The sequence below is a fragment of the Hemitrygon akajei genome, chromosome 20 (genome assembly GCF_048418815.1).
Source record: "Hemitrygon akajei chromosome 20, sHemAka1.3, whole genome shotgun sequence".
NCBI classification, from domain to species: domain Eukaryota; kingdom Metazoa; phylum Chordata; class Chondrichthyes; order Myliobatiformes; family Dasyatidae; genus Hemitrygon; species Hemitrygon akajei.
In genome coordinates this window covers 67,221,383-67,246,113 of record NC_133143.1, presented here as the reverse complement: position 1 = coordinate 67,246,113, position 24,731 = coordinate 67,221,383, and the positions used below count along the sequence as shown (strand labels likewise).

The following is a 24,731-nucleotide window of genomic DNA, read 5'->3' as shown; positions in this document are numbered from 1 at the left end:
CGAGGACCAGACCTATCCTTTTCCATAATTACCTTGCAACTTATCTTACAAGAGCACTACAGCCTTGTCATGGTTCGGAGGCTTGCATGCCTCAATGACCCAGAGAGCTATGTTGGCTGGAGTCAGGGCTTTATTCTTTGGCTGTCGGTAGGGTCACCCATACCAAACAGGTCAAAGGGTAGAGGATAGACTAAGAGTGGTGCACCCGTCCTCTAGGTTCGGAGGTTCAGCTCAGGGCTAACCCTAACTGATAAAACAACATTGTTACGGAAACAGCAATGAAGAATCCTTTTAGATCTGAGTCTCTACCCAGGATGTGCGGGATCGACAGTACAGGCAGTCCCAGGGTTACAAACGAGTTCCATCCCTGAGTCCATCTTTAAGTTGGATTTGTACGTAAGTTTGAACAAGTATATCCAGTATTATTTAGCATCAGTTAGTCAAACGTTTGTCTTAGTATATAGTATATATTTTACCTTTCTATGCATATAAAACACTTAAATGTATGTATTTCAATAATTAAACCACTGCGTTGCTTAGTAATAATTGTAGCTTTCATCGGGGCAGGGCCTTTCACATGCTCCGTTATTCTCACTTTATCCTTTACCTGTATCCTTTAAAATTGTTTCGATCGTTGACCGACTGTAGCCTAAAGCTTTTCCAATGACCGATGGTGTTATTTCCACTTTATTTTCAATTGAACAGAAAACTGCTGATTTTATGTTCTATCACTGAGCAGCAGTGAACTGTCTGATTGGCCTATCAGAGTTCTCTTTAGGAACTAGTTGACTTGATCAGCACTTCTGATCTGGCTATTGTTCACGATCGCACTTAATAAAAAAAATACAGCAGCAGCCACAGGCAGCGGATCTCATGCTGCTCTGGGTCCTAAACTCCACCTGCACTGAGAAAGGTTAAATGGGACAAGTGGGGTGGTGCTGACTGGAAAAGGGGTGGGGGGCTTCAGGGTGAATCTTGCTAATAAATACTTAAGCCAAATATAAAGTTACACACTCAACACAGTGTTAATGGCAACGGCTTAAAATGGCGGACAGCGTTCTCCTCCCTCTGTTCGTAAGTATGAGTTGTCTGGAAGTTGAACGTTTGTAACTTGGTGACTGCCTGTACTGAAAACTAACATGATGAAGGAAGCCCTGAACACCCCAGAGATGGAGGACTTCCATTGCTGCCCAAAATGCCAGCTGTGTATTGGGCAGTTAAGTAAGTAATGGCATTAAAAAGTGTTCACCTATACAAATTTCTGTCACCTTCCCGGTCTCAATCCCTAATTGGAGATCAAGTGTCATACTTCCTCATTCTGCCTTTCACTGTCCCCTCAGCTCTCTCTGTTCATTTTCCACTCATGTAACACTTAATAAAATTATTGTAAGCAGTGAGTTTTATGTCTTATTCTTGACTTCCAAAGAACCTTTGGATCACAAAAACATCAGGATCCTACACCATCTAAGAATAGGTCATATTGGTCATATCAGAGTAGGTGTATAACAAGAAATTTGTACAAGTATTGTTAAAACTAAATTGTGTTGTCTTGATTTTCTGATTGATTTCCTATTTAAAATAAATTCTGTACATATTATTGTTTTTCAATGTCTTTTATAGATAGTTATCTCTTTCATGGAATCATGTTGATTTCCTATATTGTGTAATACTATTTTTTACCTTTTATTTACTGTGGCTTAATCTAGCTTAAGTAATTCTCCCACTCCTTTGTCTTTCTCTGTGTCAAACATGAGCCTTTTAAATGGGTTTTCTTATTAGAATATTCAACAGGTTTTTAAGGATCATGACAGATAATGGTTTTAGTAGGGACGGATTTCCTTTGATTATGGATGTTAGAAAGAATATAGTTGAATTTATGTGGCATTTTATTATTTCTCTGAGAATGTCTCCAAGTGCTAAATACACATTCAATTACTTTTAACTCCCATCACTCTTGATGGGAGTTAAATATTTTCTGAAGCCAAATGTTTTGCCTCCTGAAAGAGTTCTTCTTCCCCACCCCATCCCAACTCTTCTCAGAGGCAGCTCCTCCAAGACCCACATCTTTGTGTTGTTTGCTTGATAATAACGTCAGATGTAAGAATACAAGGATGTACCTTTATAACAGAAATGAGGAGGAATTTCTTTAGCCAGCGGGTGGAGAGTCCACAGAATTAATGCCACTGACAGCTGTGGAGGCCAAAGCGGAGGTTGATAGGTTCTCAATTAGTCAGGGTGTCAAAGGTTACAGGGAGAAGCCAGAAGAATGGGGGTGAGAGGGATAATAGATCAGCCATGTCCAAATGACTGAGCAACTCAATGGGCCGAATAGCCTAATTCTGCTCCTACCCCTTATGGTGTCACACTTCTATCTTTGTGTCATCAGTTGCTGCTATGTCAGTCACATTGGAGTACCTGTCTATAATCTATACTTCTGCTTAATGTATATCCTTAAGAATTTGGTAGACACACAAATATGCAATACCTGGAGGGATAAAGAGGCAGAGGAATCCTAGAGCATTACAGCACAGAAACAGGTTCTTTGGCTTATGCTGCTGTGCCAACCATTAATCTGCCCAGTCCCATCGACTTGCATCCAGACCACAACCCTCCATACCCTTCCCATCCATGTACCTATCCAAATTTATCTTAAATGTTCAAATCTGCATCCACACTTTCTCTACCTTGAGTGAAGAAGCTCTCCCCCATGTTCCCCTTAAACATTTTACCCTTAAACCATGACTTCTAGTTCTAGTCTCACTCAACCTCACTGCTTGCATTTACCCTATTTATACCTCTCTATTAAATCTCCCCTCAAATTTCTACCCTCTAGGGAATAAATTACAAACCTATTCAGCCTTTCCTTCTCAAGTCCTGGCAATGTCCTTGTAAATTTTCTCTGCACTCTTTCAATCTTATTTACATTTATCTTGTAGGATAGAAGTTAGTTTAATTCCGCATCCTCTTCAGTGTAAGACTTTGAGGGCTGAAGGGTACTGTTCTACAAGAATACTGTCTGTAGCCAGATACCAGGAAAAGAAAACCTACAGCACAATACAGGCCCTTCAGTCCACAAAGCTGTGCCAAACATGTCCTTGGAAATTACCTAGGGTTACCCACAGCCCTCTATTTTTCTAAGCTCCATGTACTTATCCAGGAGTCTCTTAAAAGACCCTATCGTATCTGACTCCACCAATGTCGCTGGCAGCCCATTCCATGCACTCACCACTCTGCATTTTTTTTTTATAAAATTACCCCATTACACCTGACGTTTCCTCTGTATCTACTTCCAAGTACCTTAAAACTGTGCCCTCTCGTGCTATATCAGTTCTGGGAAAAAGCCTCTGACTATCCACACAATCAATGCCTCTCATCTTATACACTTCTATCAGGTTACCTCTCATCCTCCATCGCTCCAAGGAGAAAAGGCTGAGTTCACACAACCTATTCTCATAAGGCATGCTCCCCAATCCAGGCACCATCCTTGTAAATCCTCTGCACCCTTTCTATGGTTTCCACATACTTCCTGTAGTGAGGTAACCAGAACTGAGCACAGTACTCCAAGTGGGGTCTGACCAGGGTCCAATATAGCTGCAACATTACCTCTCGGCTCCTAAACTCAATCACATGGTTGATGAAGGCCAATGCACCATATGCCTTCTTAACCACAGAGTCGACCTGTGCAGCAGCTTTGAATGTCCTATGGACTTGGACCCCAAGATCCTTCTGATCTTCCACACTGCTAAGAGTCTTACTATTAATGCTATATTCTGCCATCATATTTGACCTACCAAAAGGAACCACTTCACAGCAAGATGCAATAAAATAGGGTTATTGTACCAGGGGGTTCCAATTTCCCAAATACCAACTTGGGACTTCCTTAGTGTTAAAAGCTCAGCAGTGGCAGAATTGAAGTGTGTCTAGGACTGCTTTTTGATGCAGTATGCATTAGAATCAGATTTAATATCCCTGACATGTGTCATGAAATTTGTTGTTTTGCAGCAGTAGTACATTGCATAAATATACCAACAAGGGAAGGAGCATTACAGGACCTAGAGCAACACACACTAAATCCTGGAGGACGTTTTGACCTACTAAGTTCTTATAGCACTTTGTGTGTGTGTTGCTCAAGATTTTCAAAATCTGCAGAATCTCAGGATCTCGTCTTAGGGAATGTATTTGGTCAAGTGGAGGGAGTGTCAGTCGGGGAATATTCAAGGATTCAGGGGTCAACTTTATTTGCCATATATTTGCATATGTTACAAAATTGTTGTGTTGAACAACAACAATTATACAGAAATAATTGTATAAAAAGGTACAGCTTTGGAATAAAATGTGCATAAATACCAATATTTACAATATAAACATTATTATAAAAAGTAGTTTAAAGTGTTACAGTGCAGAGCAGTGACTGAGCTGATTGGGGGGGGGGAAGTGTGAAGGGGGCTTACTACAATGGTTGATTAGATATATTGGAGATAGTGACCATAACTATAAAAAGTGGTTATGGAAAAGGATAGGGACAGTAATTAATGTCCTAAATTGAGATAAGGTTGATTTCATTAACAGAAGAAAGGGCCTGGCAAAAATGGATTGGGAGCATCTACATGAAGGGCAGTCTACACCAGCACAGTGGAAAACATTTATAGAGCAATCGAAAGAGTTCAAGGCCAACATGTTCCTGCAAGGGTGAAAAAATAAGGATAACAAACATAAGGAATTTGACAGAGATACAGCACAGCACCAGGTTCGTCAGGCCCAATGAGCCTACACCACCCAATTACACCCATGTGATCAATAAACCTACTAATCCATAGGTCTTTGGAATGTGGGAGGAAACCAGAGCACCACGGGGTCATAGGGAAAAAGTACGAACTCCTTACAGACAGCAGTGGGTATTGAATTTAAAAACTCAAACACGAGGAAATCTGCAGATGCTGGAAATTCAAGCAACACACACAAAATGCTGGTGGAACGCGGCAGGCCAGGCAGCATCCATAGGAAGAATTACAGTCGACATTTCGGCCGAGACGTCGACTATACTTCTTCCTATGGATACTACCTGGCCTGCGTCCCACCAGCATTTTGAGTGGGTATTGAACCCCCGTCGTGGGTGCTGCAAAGTGATGTGCTAATTGCTACACTACCATGCTGCTCCAATCTTGATTGCCAAGGGATATTGAGCATTAGATAAAGAGATAAAAGGAAAAAGTCCTGATAAAGGGTCTCGGCCTGAAATGTAGACTGCTTATTAATTTTCATAGATGCTGCCTGGCCTGCTGAGTTCCTCCAGCATTTTGTGTGTGTTGCTAAGAAGGAATGTTGTTTCACTTGGTTGTATATATGTACAGTCAGATGACGAACTTGAAGCATATAATCTGTATAAGGAGCAAATGATTGCTGTGGCCTATCATGATGATTTTTTAAAAAAGTGTTAGGGTACCCTTAAAAAAGAAATTAGAAGAGCAAAGAGGACCATGACAAATAAATGGCAATCAGAATTAAGGTTATCCTAACACTTTCTCTATAGTTGAGGGCAAAAATAGGAAAATATAATGCCCATTATGAACAATATGGGCAACCTATGTACAGAGCCAGAAAGTATAGTCAAGGTCCTGGGTGAACACTTTTTAGTATTTACAAAGGACAGGTTTTGCAATTGGAGAATCAGTGAAGGGAATGATAAAAGTACAGCAGTTAGCACAACGCTATTACAGATTGGGGCGTGGAGTTCAAAGTTCAATTCTGCATCTTCCCCTTGACCACGTGAGTTTCCTCCCACAGTCCAAGATTTACTGGTTAGAAGGTTAATTAGTCATTGTAAATTGTCCTGCGATTAGGCTAGGGTTAAACAGGTGGGTTGCTGGATGGTGTGGCTCATTGGGCCTGAAGGGACTGTTCTGTATCTCTAAATAAATATAGTCTAGAGCAGGTCTTACAGCCATAAAGGTGGATAAATCCTCATGGCTTGATGGGATTTATCCCAGGCTGCTTCAAGAGCAAGGGAAGAGATTCATGGAGCTCTTGCTGAGATTTCCAGATCTATGCTGGGCACTAGTGAGGTACCAGATGACTGGAGGACAGCAAACATGATCCCATTTTTCAAGAAAGGCAACAGGGAAGAGCTTGGTAAGTATAAAAATGTCAGCCAAATGTAAGAGGTAAGGAAAATGCTGGGAAAAAATTAACGATTACTTGGAAAGGCAAAACTAATCAGAGACAGCCTAAGTGAGCAGATCCTACCTGACCAATTTAAATTTTCCAAAGAGGTGATGAAGGCAGAGTAGTAGCTGTGATTTACATGGACGTCAGTAAAGCTTTGATGAAGTTCCTCATGAGAAGCAGTTCCTAAAGATGGCCATGTGGGATCTATATCAAGGTGGGATCCACAGCAAGTTGAATACAAAATTGGCTTGGTGTTAGAGGACAGAAACTGATAGTAAAAGTGTTCTTTTTGTAATTGGATGTCTATGAGTAATGTCCCACAAGCATTGGTGCCAGGACCTTTGTTTCTTTATGTACTTGAATGATTTGGACATGGATGTACGAGGCAAGATCAGTGAGTTTGCTGATAAGCAAGAAAGATTGACAGTAGTGTGGAAGATAGTCTTAAACTGCAGTGAGTTTTTTTTTTGCTGAAAGACCTGAAAAATAGCAGATGCAGTTTAATCCAGAGAAATGTGAGTTGATGCATCTTGAGAACACTGATGAAGCTAACACTTACAGCATGAATGGTAGGGTCTTGAATAGAATTGAGGAAGAAAGTCTTCCAAGAGCATATACATAAGATCTTTAAAACTGGCAACACAGGAAGACATATAGGACACTGACCTTCATTAGTCAAGGCAGTGAATGCAAAAGTAGAGATTATGTTCCAAGTTTATAAATCCCTATAACCTCCATTAGCACTGTAACTGCTTTATATGTTCAGATGCCAGTTATTTACGTATCAGAAATCACGGCACAAAATGTCTGTTTCTAAAAGTTTATTCAAGATCATTTAAAAAAAATGCATTCATATTTTCAATTTTTTTTCACTCAAACAGTTAAAATGTGTGCTTTCAGCAATCTATCACGTTTCTACCAGGCTACTCAAAACAGACATGAATCTTATTATAAGTAAAAAAGTGAGTAAAATTGCATGAATGCATGATAAAATGTTAAGAACATCTACACACAATAAAAACAGGTACAATTTCACAAAAAACGAGCCAAAATGTACAAAAGAATTAGATAGAAGAGATAAAAATAAAGAGACACAAGATACATTATTTTTCTGGAATTATCCTTTTAAACAGTTAATCATACATATCATCGTTGTAATCATCTTCATCTGATTCTATAAAATATTTCACCTCTTTCTTGGCTCGGCCCTGCCTTGACTGAGATGCATCAGAGTGTGTGCTTGATCGAATTCCATCCACAGTCTCAAAATCATTTTCACCATCAGCATTATATGATGACTTTTTAGATTTCTAGGATAATCAGAAATGGGTTATTTTGTGCTACATGTTTCTAATTTAATGTTAATATCATTGAACACAATGTCTGAGTGTATGTTGTACAGATTACTCTTACTATATTTAAAGTAAATAATATATGGCTGTTTAATGCTCTAAGCTAGAGGTCCCTAATATAAAAAATGTTGGGAACCTCTGCTCTAGGCAATTAAAACACATGTTATTATGGAAGGATGATAAAAATTTTGACCAACTTTTTTTGTGGAAGCCTTATTTTTAAAATAAATTTTTAAATGCTAATTTGAAAACCCATAAATAGGGTCTTCTGCTACTCCTGAATTTTAATTTCCTTTATTTTCCACAGTATATTGTTTTTTTCTAATTCTTCAAATGCATAATTCCAGATACTGAATATATAGGCAGTCTACAGTACAGAATGACATTTTGCTCATCTCTTCCCCCAATCTTTAATTATGAATTGTTATTTCTGGCAATACTGAAGAACCAATCGTATTGTGTCATAACCTTAGAACTTTAGTGGAAGTTACAAACAGGTCCGTCCTGAGAACAGTTGGCTTGGGTGAACAAGACTTCTACACTTGCAAAGAGCTTTGTGTTAGTGAAATATAAGACCAAAACAAGAATACATACTTGGTCAAAGTGTGCAAATTGTAAAATGCTATTTTATAGATTTCAAAAGATGATCATTCAACAGGTAGTAGCTACATGAATAAATCAATGACATCTTCCTGATATGGAATGATAAGAATGCATTATTACCTAACTTCAAATCTTGCCATGTGAAGTCATGTAAGATTATATTTTGAACTGAAATGTTATAATTATTTCAATCAAAAAGAATTGTTTTTGTTTTTTTTTACTAGTTCCACACAATAGACAACCAAACCCCAAAAAATAAGTTCAACTAATATACTAATAAACTAACAAAATGAAAGCGTACCTGGAACAAATTTTGAGGGGCATCTATAAATACTTTTTAAAAAAGTTAGCTTACTTAATTGCACACACTAAAATATTTAAAATGTACTCAATTAATTATTAAAGAGCTGTCACAGTGGAGTCTGATCCAAGCAGATGGACTTAATATTTATTCATTACTGGAATATTTTGATGGAACTGTTTTCAGTCATTAACTGAGGCAGTGATAAAGCAGCAGTTTTCACCTGAATTAAGTATTGTTATATCTGCATCCTTGTAAGTGGAAAGTATTTCAGCCATTTGTGATGTGCTATTTGTAGGTGGCAAAGAAGCTTTTTGATATTAGAAGTTAGTGTTAAAAGCCCAGTCACCTGAATTTATGCAACTAGACTGATACTAGCCTGTTTTATTCCTTCAGAATGTATAATTTCTTATCGAAGAAGGTGATTATCCAACAACTGCTTGATATAAATTCCACAACAGATATTGCTGACGTAACTATATTTTTTATTTTCAAACAAGTTCTGGATCTTGTTATTGATGCCCATTTCATAGTGCTAGATTTTCTTGAGCTTTATGTTAAACTGATAAATTTAAAAACACAAGTAAAAAAATTGTAATAAAATAGAAAATGTACAAACCCTGCTTGCTGCTGACTTAATAGGCTTCTTCAAAGGAGAATATTCATCATCTTCTGAGCCAGATTGCTTTCTCTTCTTTCCACGGCTTTTACCTGATGTAAGATAAGGCAATCTTATTTTTGCTATCAGCAGCATATACTTTAAATGGAAGGCAAGCTCTAGTGGGAGTGGCCGTTCTTAAAAAGTCTGGTTTGAAATCAAAGTGCTGAGCTTGAGACCTTAAGTCTGGAACAATTCCTTTTCTTTTTCCAAGACTGTCTTGGAACTGAATATTCTATGGTTGATGTTTCAATAGGACTCTTCCACACACAACCAACTTGTCCATCCTCATTTCCTAAAATAGCTCCCAGCAACGCCAACCCTTACATACTGTACATTAAAAGCACTCAAATGAATTTCACCCCATCGAAGCCCTTACACAAAGGTAATTGCAGTCAATATTGATTCAAAGGCTCTTTAACTACACATATTCTCATTAATTTTTATTTGTACAATTTGTCATCTTTTGCACATTGTTTGTCAGCCAACATGCCCCACAGTCCAGCTATTTAACACAGCTATCTAATCATGGGACAATTTATAATGACCAATTAGCCTACTAACCGGTATGTCTTTGGGATGTGGGAGGGAACTGAAGCACCCAGAGGAAATCCACATGCTCACAGGAAGGACATACGAACTGATTACAGAGGACGCCAGAACTGAATTCCAAGCACCGACACCCCAAGCTGTAAGAGTACTATGCTAACCACTATGCTACCATGGTGCCCAATCTGCTTATGTATAGTTTTTCATAAAAATTCTATTGTATTTTTCCTGTAAATGCTTGCAAGAAAATGAATCTCAGGACAGTATATGGTAACATGTACTTTGATAGTAAATTTACTTCTATGTTTTGTTTTTTCAAGGAAGCAACGAAGATTATTGGTGAAGGCAAAATAGTACATATGGTTTACATGGACTTCAGCAAATCTTTTCCTGGTCCTATGGGCTAGGGCACATGGAACCCAAGTTTGGCTTGCCAATAGCAGGCAGATGATAGTGCTTTAGGGGTGCTTTTCTGAATGGAAGGCTGTTACCACTGTATGGATCAAAAGACGTGGATGAAATGGGATGAAAAAATCACATATGGAGATCCAGAAAAGTATGAGGTATGTATTTTGGGATGTTGAATTACTAACAGGAAAATACAGTAAATGGCAGGGCCTTCAGGAATGTTGGGATGCAAGTTCATAGCTTCTTGACAATGATGACAGGGTAGACAGGGTTACAAAAGTGTTTGAAATGGTTGCCTTCATATACCTAGGAATTGGGCATAAGAGCAGTTATTTTCCGCACTGGAGGTGACTAACAAGAGAAGTCAAAGCCAATGTAAAAGCCAAAGAGAGGGCATATAATAGAACAAAGATTTGTGGGAAATTGGCAAACTGGGAAGCTTTTAAAAACATACAAAAGGTAAAGATGGAATTCAAAAGTAAGCTAGCCAGTAATAGTAAAGAGGGATACCAAAGGATCTTCAGGTACATAAAGTGTAAAAGAGAGGGAAGAGTGGTTATCAGACCACTGGAAAGCAATGCCAGAGAGGTATTAATGGGGGACAACAAAATAGCAGAGAACTGAGTAAGTTTTTTGTATCGGTCTTTGCTGTGGAAATCACTAGCAGTATGGTGGAAGTTCCAGGTGTCGGGGCATGAAGTATGTGAAGTTACCATAACTAGAGAGAAGATTCTTGGGAACCTGAAAGGTCTGAAGGTAGGTAAGTCACCTGGACCAGATGTTGTACATTTCAGAGTTCTGAAAGGTGGCTGAAGAGATTGTGGAGGCATTAGTAATGATCATTCAAGAGTCACTAGACTCTGGAATGGTTCCAGAAGACTGGGAAAATTGCAAATGTCACTCCACTCTTCACAAGAAGGGAGGGAGGCAGAAGAAAGGAAACTATACGCCTATTAGTCTGACCTCAGGGTTAGGAAGATGTTGGAGTCGATCAGTAAGGATGGAGTTTCAAGGTACTTGAAGACTCGTGATAAAATAGGCCGTAGTCAGCATGGTTTCCTCAAAGAAAAATCTTGTTTGACTAATCTGTTGGAATTCTTTGAAGAAGTAACAAGCAGGATAGACAAGAGAATTGCTTGATGTTGTGTACTTGGATTTTCAAAAGGACTTTGACAAGGTACCACACAAGGCTGCTTAACAAGCTACGACCCTGTTGTATTACAAGAAAGATTCTAGCATGGATAAAGCAGTGGTTGATTGGCAGGAGGCAAAGAGTGGGATAAAGAGAGCCTTTTCTGGCTGGCTGCCAGTGATTAGTGGTGTTCCACAGGGGTCTGTGTTGAGACTGATTTTTTTTTTAACGTTATTTATATGTCAATAATTTGGATGATGTAATTGATGGCTTTGTCGGAGAGTTTGCAGGTGATTCAAAGATAGGTGGAGGGACAGGTAGTGTTGAGGAAGAAGGCTACAGGAGGACTTAGACGTATTAGGAGAATGGGCAAAGAAATGGTAGGTGGAATACAGTGTCGGGAAATCTATGGTTGTACACTTTGATAGAAAAAAAGGTTGACTATTTTATAAATGGAGAGAAAATACAAAAACCTGAAGTGCAAAGGGACTTGGGAGTCCTTGTGCAGGATTCCCTACAAGTTAATTTGCTGGTTGAGTCTGTGTGAGGAAGGCAAATGCAATGTTAGCACTCATTTCAAGAGGACTAGAATATAAAAGCAAAGATAATATGTTGAAACTTTATAAAGCACTGGTGAGGCCTCTCGGAGTATTGTGAGCAGGTTTGGGCAGCTTATCTTAGAAAATATGTGCAGATACTGGAGAGGGTTCAAAGGAGGATCATGAAAATGATTCTAGGATTGAATAGCTTGTCACATGAAGAGTGTCTGATAGCTCTGGGCCTGTATTCACAAGAATTCAGAGGAATGAGGAGTGACCTCACTGAAACCTATCGAATGTTGAAAGGCCTTGATAGAGTGGATGTGGAGATGATGTTTCCTATGTTGGATAGTCTAGGACCAGAGAGCACACCCTCAGAATAGAGGGGAATTCTTTGTCATAGGAGGCCGTGGTGGCCAAGCCTTTATATATATTTAAGGCAGAGGTTGATAGATTCTTGATTGGTCAGGACATAAAGGTATACGGGGAGAAGGCAGGAGATTGGGGCCCAGAGGAAATTTGGATCAGCCATGGTGAAATGGCAGATCAGACTCAACGAGCCAAATGGTCTATTTCTGCTCCTTTTCCTTATGGTAATGATTATGTGGATTGAGCTGCCAGAGAAAGCTGTGGAGGTAGATACAATTCCAAATAAATTTTGGATTGGCAGTGAGTAGAGGGATATGGGCCTAATGCAGAGAAAAGGGATTAGCATAGATCAGCATCAAGGGCAACATGAATTGGACCAATGGGTCTGTGCCTATGTTGTGTAATTCTATGACTAAGTACAAATACTAAAGTGTCAGAAAGATTATTTTAAGATAATTCAAAAATAAGGTAGTTGGTATGTTTTAAGATACCTTTTGTACCTCCTGCTTTTTTTGGCATGCCAAAGTCCAAGTCTGATTCAGAATCGGAGTCTGAGCGATCTGCTTTCTTCGGTTTGGGTGGAAGCTTCCGTTTCACTGTTGCTTTTTTGGGCAAGCCGCTGCCCAAATCAGAGTCAGAATCCATAGGGTCTGATTTCTTAGCTTTAGGTGGTCGTTTGGGCTTGGATGTACCATCAGTGTTGGGTGGTTTTTTCACTGCTGAATGGGATTCGGAAGACTTGAGTTATTCAAGATTGTTTCATGTCATTTCCCGTACACAAGCACAAAATAACACCATAAATAAACATACATAAGATAGCTTATATACACAAATTGATTTGTATGTCCGTAAAGTGACACTAGACACAGGAGTGTCAGTATATAAGGTGATTGACGGGAAATTATAAAGTAGTGGTGGTATGGAGGGGTAGGTTAGTAGATGGATTGGCCTTACAGCTTGGGGAAAGTGTGGTGGTCCTGGTGTGGATGCTACTTTGCTTCTTCCCAGATGGGAGGGAGATGAACAGTCCATGAGTGGGTGGGATCCTTCATGATGTTACTGACTCTTTACCAGCATCTTTCTGCATATATCCTTGATGACAAGTAGACTGGTGCCGGTGATGCCATTGGACAGATTTGACTTTTGTTGTAGAGCCATCCTGTCCACCACAATGCAGCTTCTATAAATGTTATATTTGTATGATGTAGACTATGGCAGAATACAGAAAAATGATGATGCAACTAATTGTCTCCAAAGCAAAGCATACAGATAGAATTTCTGGCAGATGGTTATGTAGTTCAGATTTCAAAACAAAGGAAAAATATTAACATGGTAAAAATATATAGGGACACAACAGATGGAATTTGAATGTCACCCATTATTAACAAAAGTAGATTGGCAGATGGCAGAGGAAAAATGGATTTCTGCTGAACATCCAGGACTGCTTCGTGGGTTAGTGTGATTTCAGTCTAAGAAAAGATGTGGAATTACTGAATCCAGTTGTAGAAATTTAATAGTGTCAGAGCAACAACGAGGACATCCGAAGACAAACTCATTAAATACATTGCAAGTTCAGCTGTATCTGTAGAGATAAATTCTAAAGTCAATAGGTAAACACACAAACTAAACTTCCAGGTGGCAGTGAATTAAATCACACAAGTGATTTATAAAGCAGTCATTTTTAAACCACTGATTTATAAAAACTTGTAGTTTACCGTATACTCTTTACCTCAAGTTGTTAAACTATTAGCAACAACTTGCCTCATCATCTTTAAAGTGATATTATACATACACTTAAAAGGACACCTGAAACCCAGTTAAATGTATAAATCAAAAGACTATCTTAAGTACTGCAGATTCTCAATGAATTATCAGCTAGTCAGATTCCTAGTGTTTTAAGTTTCAAATAATTTTGTGAAAAGACCAGCAAAACAAAACCCAGACTAGCAGGAGGCCACATAGCCTCATCTAGTCCTCTAATCAGTAAAAAAAAAATGCTGAATTTATGCACCACCTACACTTGCCTTTTAATTTCCCTAGTACTGTCTTAATCCTGAATTTATCAATTGATTAAGTGTCCATAGTCATCTATGAGTGTGACTTATAAAATACACGTTTCTCTAAGAAATACCTTCTCAATCCGTAATCATTTTTCTATCACCCTTAGTCCTAGGTTCTCAAGAAAAGCAGCCTCTCACCATCAGCCTCCTGAACAGCATGGATAACTTCACTCACCACAACTCAACCAATGCACACACTCTCAAGGACTTTTTACAACAGTTATTTTTTTTGTTTTCACAGTTTATCTTCTTTTGAAGAGTGGTAGTTTATGTATAGTTTTTCATAAATTTTATTGTATTTACTTTCCTATAAATGCCTTCAAGAAAATGAATCTCAAAGTAGTATAATAAATTTTACTTTGACCCTGTTAGGTTTAAGATCATTGAATATTGATGAGAGAATTGGAACTGAATTATTCCAATCCTAGTTGCAAATTGCTCTGTATTTTACTGGTTGTCCAGCAAGCATTTTCATTTTTCACACAATTTTAGTACTAGTCCCAAAGATCCACTTCAGCAAATGAATTACAGCTTCCATTGAATTTATTTTATCTCTGCTTCTAATACTATTTCAGGCTTTCATTTCCAGTTCCTTAATCCTTAATTATATAGCAAAGGATTAAAAATAACTGCTTACCTTTCTTAGCAGCGGGTGTAAGAGTCTGTGATTTGACAGGAGATTTGTGAGGGCTTTTGACACTGCTGAGAGGTGAATATACTAGAGAGGATGCTTCATCACTGTCTGATTTTAATATATCTGTACATAGAAAATTTTTCAACAACATGAAGCACTTAAATATGTAATAATAGTAAGAATTTACCATTAAATATATTATCAAAATATAGGTGAGAGAATCCTTAATGCTCAAGTCATGATGTTTCAAAACAGCAGCTCAACTGGATTGGAAAACTAATATCACTTCATTATGAAACAAAGGTAATAGAGATAAACTATGACTGAACAATTACACAGTCACAGTAAAGTGGAAGATTACAAAAATGTTATATCAGCACAACCTAGTAAATGAGAGAACATGATAAATAAAAATTCATGATATTTTACACTGAGATCTGTTGACAATTTTGAATTTCTAACCAACTTTCAAAACAAAACTACCTGTGTTCAATTTGTAATATTGCAATTTACAAACATATTAACCATTAGTCTGGATACCAAGTCTTCAAACTGATTAATAAAAGACTACAAATCTGTTAGCAAAAATCTTAAAAGTAAAAAAAATTGTTCACTTAAAAATCAACATGTACATCAAAATGATGTACTGATCCATGAAGCATTGATGAGGATCTCTTATCACCCATCCCAAAATCTCTTTGACCCACTACCATCAGGAGGGAGGTACAGAAGCTTCAGGACCAGGACTGCCAGACTGGTTAACAGCTTCTTCCCTCAGGTTGTGAGACTAATGAATACCCTGCCTGCCATCACCAAGGTCTCGTCTCTAGGACAGCAAGCTGTTTACTGTACTGTACATTTCATGCACTGAATTATATTTTATGATGTTTTATTAACTTATTTGTGCATGTACTGTGGTCCGGAGGAATGTTGTGTCATTTGCTTGCATTATAAGAATAAACTTGAATTTATGCTTTCAACCTAAACCTTTTCTCACTGTTACCGTCAGGTAGGAGATACAGAAGGATGAAGGCACACACTCAGTGATTCAGGAACAGCTTCTTCCCTTCTGCCATCCGATTCCTAGACATTGAAGCTTTGGACACTACCTCACTTTTTTAAATATACAGTATTTCTGTTCTCGCACATTTTTTTAAAATCTATTCAATACACAATTGATTTACTTGTTTATTTATTATTTTTTCTCTCTCTCTGCGCTAGATTATGTATTACATTGAACTGCTGCTGCTAAGTTAAAAAATTTCACGTCATATGCCGGTGATAATAAACCTGATTCTGAAAACCCTGTTCATAAGGATACTAATATGAACTAAAATGCATATTAGACCATTAAATTTCATTCTGCGGCAACACTTCCCACACCTCTAAAGAACAAGTCACTTTATAATTTTGTCATGACCTACCTGTTTCTTCTGATCTTTCATGAAATGATGATGAGGTGAAGATATTTTCTGGCTCATGATTTTTTGTGGGCTGTGGAGTAACTTTTCCAGCACTAGGTTTAAATGAAAATAAGAATTTACAATAAACCAATTCTCTTGTTAATTCTGTTACTTGACCTTAAATTGGTGTGGGAGGGAAAAAGATAGAGATTGTAAACCTGCAGCATACAGTTCTCCTGCATGAAAACACCTCTGTGGCTCTAAAATCAAATTACTAAACAACTTCATGAACACAAGAAATTCTGCAGATGGTGAAAGTCCAGAGCAACACACACAAAATGCTGGAGGAACTCAGCAGGTCAGGCAGCATCTATGTAAATGAATAAACAATCGACATTTCAGGCTGAGACCCTTCATCTGGACATAACCAATCATCAATAAAATCTATAAACAAAAGCCCCTTTGGAAAGCAGTGAAAATATGTAAAAAACTAACCAATTAAAATAATTCTGGCATAATATTTCTCTCTCACTGTTTTGAGAAATCTACTGAACCATCATCATACACTCAGTCACCACTTCATTAGGTACAGGAGTGGAACCCAGTGTGGCCTTCTGTTGCTGTACCCAATTCACTTCAAGATTCAATGTTTTGTGTATTCAGAAACGCTCGTCTACACGCCATTGTTGTAACACGTTATTTGAGTTACTGTCACCTTCCTGTCAGTTTGAACCAGCCTGACCTTTCTCCTCTGACTTCTCTCATTAACAAGGCCTTTTTGCCTATAAAACTGCTGCTCACTGGGGTTTTTTTGTTTTCCACATCATTCTCTGTAAACTCTAGAGACTGTAGTGTGTGAAAATCACAGACATATATATACACACACACATATACACTTACCAGTTGAAGTCAGAAGTTTACATACACTTTAGCCAAATACATTTAAACTCAGTTTTTCACAATTCCTGGCATCTAATCCTAGAAAACATTCCCTGTCTTAGGTCAGTTTGGATCACTATTTTAAGAATGCGAAACGTCAGAATAATAGTAGAGAGAATGATTTATTTCAGCTTTTATTTCTTTCATCACTTTCTCAGTGGGTCAGAAATTTACATACACTTCGTTGGTATTTGGTAGCATTGCCTTTAAATTGTTTAACTTGGGCCAAACGTTTTGGGTAGCCTTCCACAAGCTTCTCACAGTAAGTTGCTGGAATTTTGTTCCATTCCTCCAGACAGAACTGGTGTAACTGAGTGAGGTTTGTAGGCCTCCTTGCTCACAAACGCTTTTTCACTTCTGCCCACAAATTTTCTATCGGATTGAGGTCAGAAAATGATGTCAAGTTTGGTTCATCCTTGGGAGCAATTTCCAAACGCCTGACAGTATCACGTTCATCTGTACAAACAATACTACGCAAGTATAAATACCATGGGACCACACAGCCGTCATACCGCTCAGGAAGGAGACGCATTGTTTCCTAGAGATGAACGTACTTTGGCACGAAAAGTGCAAATCAATCCTAGAACAGCAGCAAAACACCTTGTGAAGATGCTGGAAGAAACAGGTAGACAGGTACCTATATCCACAGTAAAATGAGTCCTATATCGACATAACCTGAAAGGCTGCTCAGCAGGGAAGAAGCCACTGCTCCAACACAGCCATAAAAAAAGCCAGACTACAGTTTGCAAATGCACATGGGGACAAAGATCTTACTTTTTGGAGGAATGTCCTCTAGTCTGATGGAACAAAAATTGCACTGTTTGGCCATAATGACCACTGTTATGTTTGGAGGAAAAAGGGGGTGGCAGCATCATGTTGTGGGGGTGCTTTGCTGCAGGAGGGACTGGTGCACTTCACAAAATAGATGGCATCTATTCTAATAGATGGCATGAATTTCGCGAGAAGATGGCGGCGCGACGGCAGGGCGCAGTGGCCACTCCAGTATGAATATCTGCTATCTGTAAGTAGGGGCCGTGCACAATCCTGATTTGATGGAGACGGATGTGAGAAGCACGGAGGAACATCTGGTGAAACTTCTGACATGCCTGTTTCGCTGCCGCTGCTACTGTGCGATCGAAAAATCTCCGGAGAGGAAGGCCCCGAATCCTCGGCTTTGCCTGTTGCTTGGCGGCCGGGGCCAGGGTCAAAGCGCTCGGCAGAGATGGTGCTCGGTGTCGGAGGGATGGTCGGAGGCTTGAAGTTTTTGGACAGACTCCGAGTTGGCTGTGGTCAGGTGCTTCTAGAGACTGCATCGGGAAGTTTTGCCGCGTTGGAGGTTTATGGCAGGAAGAGTTTTTCTTCCTTCTGCCGTCTGCGTGAAATGATGGGCTATCGGGGACTTTGAGACTTTTTTTTACCGTGCCCATGGTCTGCTCTTATCAAATTACGGTACTGCTTTGCACTGTTGTAACTGTATGTTATAATTATGTGGTTTTTGTCAGTTAGTCTTGGTCTGTCTTGTGCTTCTGTGATATCATACTGGAGGAACATTGTATCATTTCTTAACACATGCTTTACATAGAAACATAGAAAATAGGTGCAGGAGTAGGCCATTCGGCCCTTTGAGCCTGCACCGCCATTCAGTATGATCATGGCTGATCATCCAACTCAGAACCCTGTATCTGCTTTCTCTCCATACCCCCTGATCCCTTTAGCCACAAGGGCCATATCTAACTTCCTCTTAAATATAGCCAATGAATCGGCCTCAACTGTTTCCTGTGGCAGAGAATTCCACAGATTCACCACTCTGTGTGAAGAAGTTTTTCCTCATCTCGGTCCTAAAAGGCTTCCCCTTTATCCTTAAACTGTGACCCCTCGTTCTGGACTTCCCCAACATCGGAAACAATCTTCCTGCAAATGACAATAAACAATATGTCATTTGTCAATATGTCATATAAAAACTAAATGACAATAAACGAGGACTGAGTGTCCTCAATCTAATCTAAAAAATAATCTAAATCATTAGGAAGGAAAATTATGTGGATATATTGAAGCAACATCTCAAGACATCAGCCAGAAAGTTAAAGCTCGGTCGTAAATGGGTCTTCCAAATGGACAATGACCCCAAGCATACCTCCAAAGTTGTGGCAAAATTGCTTTAGGACAACAAAGTCAAGGTATTGGAGTGGCCATCACAAATCCCTGACCTCAATCCGATAGAAAATTTGTTGGCATAAGTGAAAAAGCGTATGCGAGCAAGGAGGCCTACAAACCTGACTCAGTCATTCTCTCTACTATTATTCTGACATTTCACATTCTTAAGATAAAATAGTGATCCTAACTGACCTAAGACAGGGAATGTTTTCTAGGATTCAATGTCAGGAATTGTGAAAAACTGAGTTTAAATGTATTTAGCTAAGGTGTATGTAAACTTCTGATTTCAACTGTATACACACACACACACACACACTAAATGTCAATCTTCTGGACTATTACTTAATTATTAATGTATTAGCGGTATTATTACTTTATACATTGTGTGTGAATTATATATACTGTGTTACGCACCTTGGTCTGGAGGAACATTGTTTGGCAGTATATATGTATACGATTGAATTACAATAAACTTGAAATTGAATTACATAAAAATGAAAAATTACTTACTGCAGTGATGTTTGTTTTGATTTTGTGGTAAAAAAATCGTCGTCGTCATCATCATCATTATCTTCATCCTTTCCACCGGTGTCTGAAGGAATAAATTCAGCATCCCTTTCTTCCACACTTGGAGATTCAGATTTCATTTTCAAATCATCCTCATCATCCGCTTCCTCTTCCGAGAAATCAAAAGTATACTTTGGCTTTTCAGCTTTAAAAACAAAGTTACCATTATAAATTTATATTAATTATATACAGAGGATTCCCATTAATTGGGACACATTGGGACCAGTATATTTTGGCCTAATTAAGCAGTTGCCCCAATGAGCCGAAGTTTATGGAAATAGTTAAAAGATATAAAAAAAGGCAAATTACCATTTAACTGAGTGACAATTTATGTATTTAAATGAAATGCAGAATAAATTAGAACACTACCAATATCTCTACAGTGCTATAAATCTATTATTTCCTAATAACTATTGGAGGAATTCAGCTGTCGTGTTCTTTTAATTGACTGCAAATGAACAAAATCAACACAGACACCAAGGACAGATAATGGATCGCCTTCATATAATGCTTTAGATGACTGCATTGTCCAAATCTTTCATCTTCAAGATAATTGTCAATACCATCATAATTCCTAACCTGAAGTTCATTTTAGTTCCCGTCCATTTCTGGCATCTCCATGCCTGAATACCTGAAACCGCAGTGAGCAAAGCAGTTCCGAATAGTCTTACTACTTATTTCACACAAGTGCAAGTAACTGACGCTAGTTAGAAACTGTTCAGCAACAGTCCCCTGCCCCAATTAAGTTGCATGGTGTACCAAATAAACAATGAGAATCCTGGCTATTTTCTGAATGTAGTTTTAATTCTTTAAGAGTTGTCCCAAATAAGCGGTTGCCCCGATTAACTGATGGCCCAATTTACCAGAATCCACTGTATTAGAAGATAATGTTCTGAACTGACAGTTAGCCTGGGAATGTGATTTCAGTTGATGTGCCATTTGTTTTTATGATATTTTTTCAGCAGATTTGTGTGTGACTGGGGGCTTCCATTGTTAATTAATTGTGGGGACGAGACTATTAAACTGACAACCTTTTCAAATGGCACATTTTAAAACATAAGTTTATTTTATACTCAAAATTAGTCAAAAGTCACTACAGCACAGAAACGGGCTCTTCAGCCTATCTAGTCTGTCCTGGTTTGTTATTCTGCCTAGTCCCATCAATCTGTACCTGGACAATAGCCCTCCATACCCTTTCCATCCATATACTTATCCCAATTTCTCTTAAATGTTGCAATCAAATCCGCATCCACCACTTCCGCTGGCAGCTTAGACCATAAGATACAGTGAATATAAAAAGTATTCATACCCCCCCCCCCCCCCGGAATATTTTACAACATTGAATCACAATTTGACTTTTTTGACACTGATAACAGAAAAGACTCTTGTGTCAAAGTAAAAACAAATTTCTACAAATTTGCCTAAATTTATTACAATTACTGAACACAATATAATTGATTGCATAATTACTCACCCCCTTCAAGTCAATATTTAATAGATGCACCTTTGGCAGCAGTTAGACCATCAGCTTTGTACATCTGGACACTGCAATTTTTCCCAATTCTTCTTCACAAAACTGCTCAAGCTCTGTCAGATTGCATGGGGATCATGAGTGAACAGCCCTTTTCAAGTCCAACCACAAATTCTCAATTGGATTGAGGTCTGACTTGGCCACTCCAGGACATTAACTTTGTTGATTTTAAGACATTCCTGTGTAGCTTTGGCTTTAAGCTTAGGGTCACAGTGTCTTGTTGGAAAACAAATCTTCTCCCAAGTCATAGTTCTTTTGCAGACTGCATCAGGTTTTCAACCAGGATGTCCCAATATTTTGCTGCATTCATTTTACCCTCTACCTTCACAAGTTTTCCAGGGCCTGCTGCAGTGAAGCATCCCCACTGCATGATGCAGCCACCACCATGCTTCACAGTCAGGGTGATGTATGATTTTTGATCATATACAATGTTGGCTTACGCCAAAAATAGCAATTAGTCTGATGGCCAATAAGCTCAATTTTAGTTTCATTAGACCATAGAACCTTCTCCCAGCTGACTTAAGTCTCCACATGCATTCTGACAAACTCTAGCCAAGAATTCATGTGAGTTGATTTCAACAGTGGCTTTCTCTTTGCCACTTTCCCATAAAGTTGTGACTGATGAAGCACCCAGGCAACAATTGCTGTGTGCAGTCTCTCCCATCTCAGTCACTGAAGCTTGTAACTCCCCCAGAGTTGGTGGCCTCCCTCACTAGTCCCCCTCCTTGCATGGTCACTTAGTTTTTAAAGGAAGGCCTGCTCTAGGCAGATTTACAGCTGTGCCATATTCTTTTGTCTTCATGGTGTAGTTTTTGCCAGGATACGGTCTCACCAGCAGTTGGACTTTCCAGATACAGATGTATTTTTACTACAATTAGTTGAAACACCTTGACTGCACACAGGTCTCCAAAAACAGATCTCCATTTAACTAATTATGTGACTTCTAAAACCAATTGGCTGCATCAGTGATGATTTGGTGTGTCACATTAAAGGCGGGGACGGGGGGAATACTTAAGCATTCAATTATTTTGTGTTTTAATTCGTAATTAATTTAGTTCACTTTGTAGAGATCTGTTTTCACTTTGACATGAAAGTATTTTTCTATTGATCAGTGTCAAAAAAGTAAAATTAAATCCACTGTGATTCAATGTTGTAAACATGAAAACTTTCAAGGGGGGGTTTTAACACTTCTTTAAAAAATAGGCACTGCATGGGAGCAGGATTAGACCATATGGCCCATCAAGTCTGCTCCACCATTTTATCATGGCTGATCCAATTATCCTCTCAGTTCCTATCTCCCGCCTTCTCCCCATATCCCTTCATGTCCCGACCAATCAAGAATCTATCAAGCCCTGCTTGTTCCACAGTGGCACCACCATCTGAGTGAAGAAGTTTCCCCTAAATATTTTGCCTTTCACCCTAAACCTAGCACCTCTCATTTCAGTCTCATCCAACCTCAGTAGAAAAAGCCTGCTTGTATTTAAAAACACAAAATGCTGGCAGAACTCAGCAGGCCAGACAGCATCTATGGGAGGAGGTAGTGACAAAGTTTCGGCCCAAAACGTCGTCACTACCTCCTCCCATAGATGCTGTCTGGCCTGCTGAGTTCTGCCAGCATTTTGTGTTTTTATTTATTTCCAGCATCTGCAGATTCACTCGTCCTGCTTGTATTTACCCTATCAATGTCCCTCAATTTTATAAAATTCCATCAAATCTTCCCTTATTCTCTAGGGAATAATGTTTTAGACTATTCAACCTTTCCTAGTAACTCAGGTCCTCAAGTTCTGGCAACATCCTGTAAACTTTCTCTGTACTCAGTAATTTTTTTAGATCTCTCCACTGTAACTTGCTTTTTGTAAGAATAGGGTACAGGTGAGACCATACCCGCAGTATTTATACACAGCTTAATAAATCATATCATTACTTAAAACAAAAGATATATTGACATTGGAGGCAGACCTAAAGAGCTCATCTATGTAGCTAATTCCTTGTCTAAAGAAACTGTCTGATCACTGATGGTGAAAGGAATTTGATCTATATTCCTTGGAGTTTGGAGAATGATGGTCATCTTTATTGAACAGTTAATTGACTCCTCAACTTCGGGCCAAGGAGTGTTAGTAAAATTTAAGCAAACTGGAAACAATGAGAAATTGTTCTTTAGGTGAAACAGGATGGAGGATACTTGTTGCAGAAGACAACATTGCAGGATTCCTCAAAAAAAATTATCCTAGGGACAAGCATCTATAGATAATTTATAGATAATGACCTTTCCTTCATTGCAAGATCAGAAGTGGGATTATTTACTGATGAATGAGCAGCTTTCAGTTTTCTTTGACTTCAAGTGGCAAATAGCAAGCATGCTGCACAAAAAGGTGGAGAAACCTGTATTATTAGATTAAGGTTCAGCTGTTAAGGTGTTATTCACGTTAGTCACCTGCAGCTCTACGAGGCGTAATCTCTCTTGGAATATACGTCAAGTCAGGTTCTTCAAGGTCATCGTCTGACTTAGATTCTGAATCAGACCAGGGGTTCTTTTTCTTTCCCTTTTTGACTTGAGATTTGGGAGTCTGAGACGTTTTCCTTGCTCGGGCACCTGATAATCAAGAACAGAAATTCATACCATAAGGAATTTCTCAGTTTGTCATGTGTCACTTTGTTATATGTATTAATCTTGACATACAAAATATGTTATCTTATTGACAATTTCCATTCCGTTATCAAAAGCCACACCACAGGTGATGGATTTGCTGCCTCACACCTCTGGCAATCTGGTTCAATCCTGCCTTTGGTGCTTCTGTGAACTCTGCACCATTCTCTCCAGGAGTGCGTGGATTCCCTCTGGGTGCTCTGATTTCCTCTCACATTCTAAAGGCAGCAGACTAATTGGCCACTCTAAATTGCCTGCAGTGTGTAGGTGATGGGTAGAATTGGGGAGGGATTGATGGGAATGTAGGGAGGATAACAAAATGGGATTAGCATTAATGAGTACTCGATATTTGGTGCAGACTTGGTAGGTTTAAGTGGCTGTTTCTGTGTTCTAATTTGTTCAGTGACCATAAGCTAACCTAGGTACCGTGCATAGCATTAATCCGCAGCATCTTTTGATTTACATAGATTTAGACTGACTGTTAGTTTAAAGTTAAGAAGCTACCAGAAAAGGATGCTATTGACTTTCTTCCTGGAAATTATACATTTAAAGCTTATATCGTTTGAAGGACAGAGTTGATCAGGTGGAGACAGCAGTCCTTTAATAAAGAAAATCTCAAAGAGTTATATTGTAGATCATATATGTTCAAACCTGCAAGTATTCACTAATACAGCAGTTATGTTTTTTTAAAAAGGTAGCTCCATTTTAAATTAGGATAAA

General features: G+C 38.7%; 1 protein-coding gene and 1 long non-coding RNA gene across 5 annotated transcripts in view; one reads left to right on the top strand and one right to left on the bottom strand.

Annotated features, from left to right (window-relative positions):
* The window catches only part of LOC140713892 (uncharacterized), a 36,108-nt gene extending 19,041 nt beyond the window's left edge, over window positions 1–17,067 (top strand). Inside the window, exons 2-3 of the long non-coding RNA XR_012095761.1 lie at window positions 9,949–10,191; window positions 15,780–17,067. This is a non-coding gene — a long non-coding RNA (uncharacterized lncRNA). The remainder of the gene's footprint in view (window positions 1–9,948; window positions 10,192–15,779) is intronic.
* The window catches only part of top2b (DNA topoisomerase II beta), an 85,826-nt gene continuing 68,066 nt past the window's right edge, over window positions 6,972–24,731 (bottom strand). For 2 of the 4 annotated variants that reach the window (XM_073024538.1, XM_073024541.1), the window contains 7 exons: window positions 23,799–23,957; window positions 19,777–19,978; window positions 16,195–16,286; window positions 14,774–14,893; window positions 12,568–12,795; window positions 9,041–9,132; window positions 6,972–7,475 (listed from right to left, as the gene is read on the bottom strand). In XM_073024538.1, the coding sequence (XP_072880639.1) occupies window positions 7,299–7,475; window positions 9,041–9,132; window positions 12,568–12,795; window positions 14,774–14,893; window positions 16,195–16,286; window positions 19,777–19,978; window positions 23,799–23,957 (1,070 nt within the window). In that variant the 3' untranslated portion in view covers window positions 6,972–7,298. The remainder of the gene's footprint in view (window positions 7,476–9,040; window positions 9,133–12,567; window positions 12,796–14,773; window positions 14,894–16,194; window positions 16,287–19,776; window positions 19,979–23,798; window positions 23,958–24,731) is intronic. The other 2 variants (XM_073024540.1, XM_073024539.1) reach the window with 2 other exon arrangements.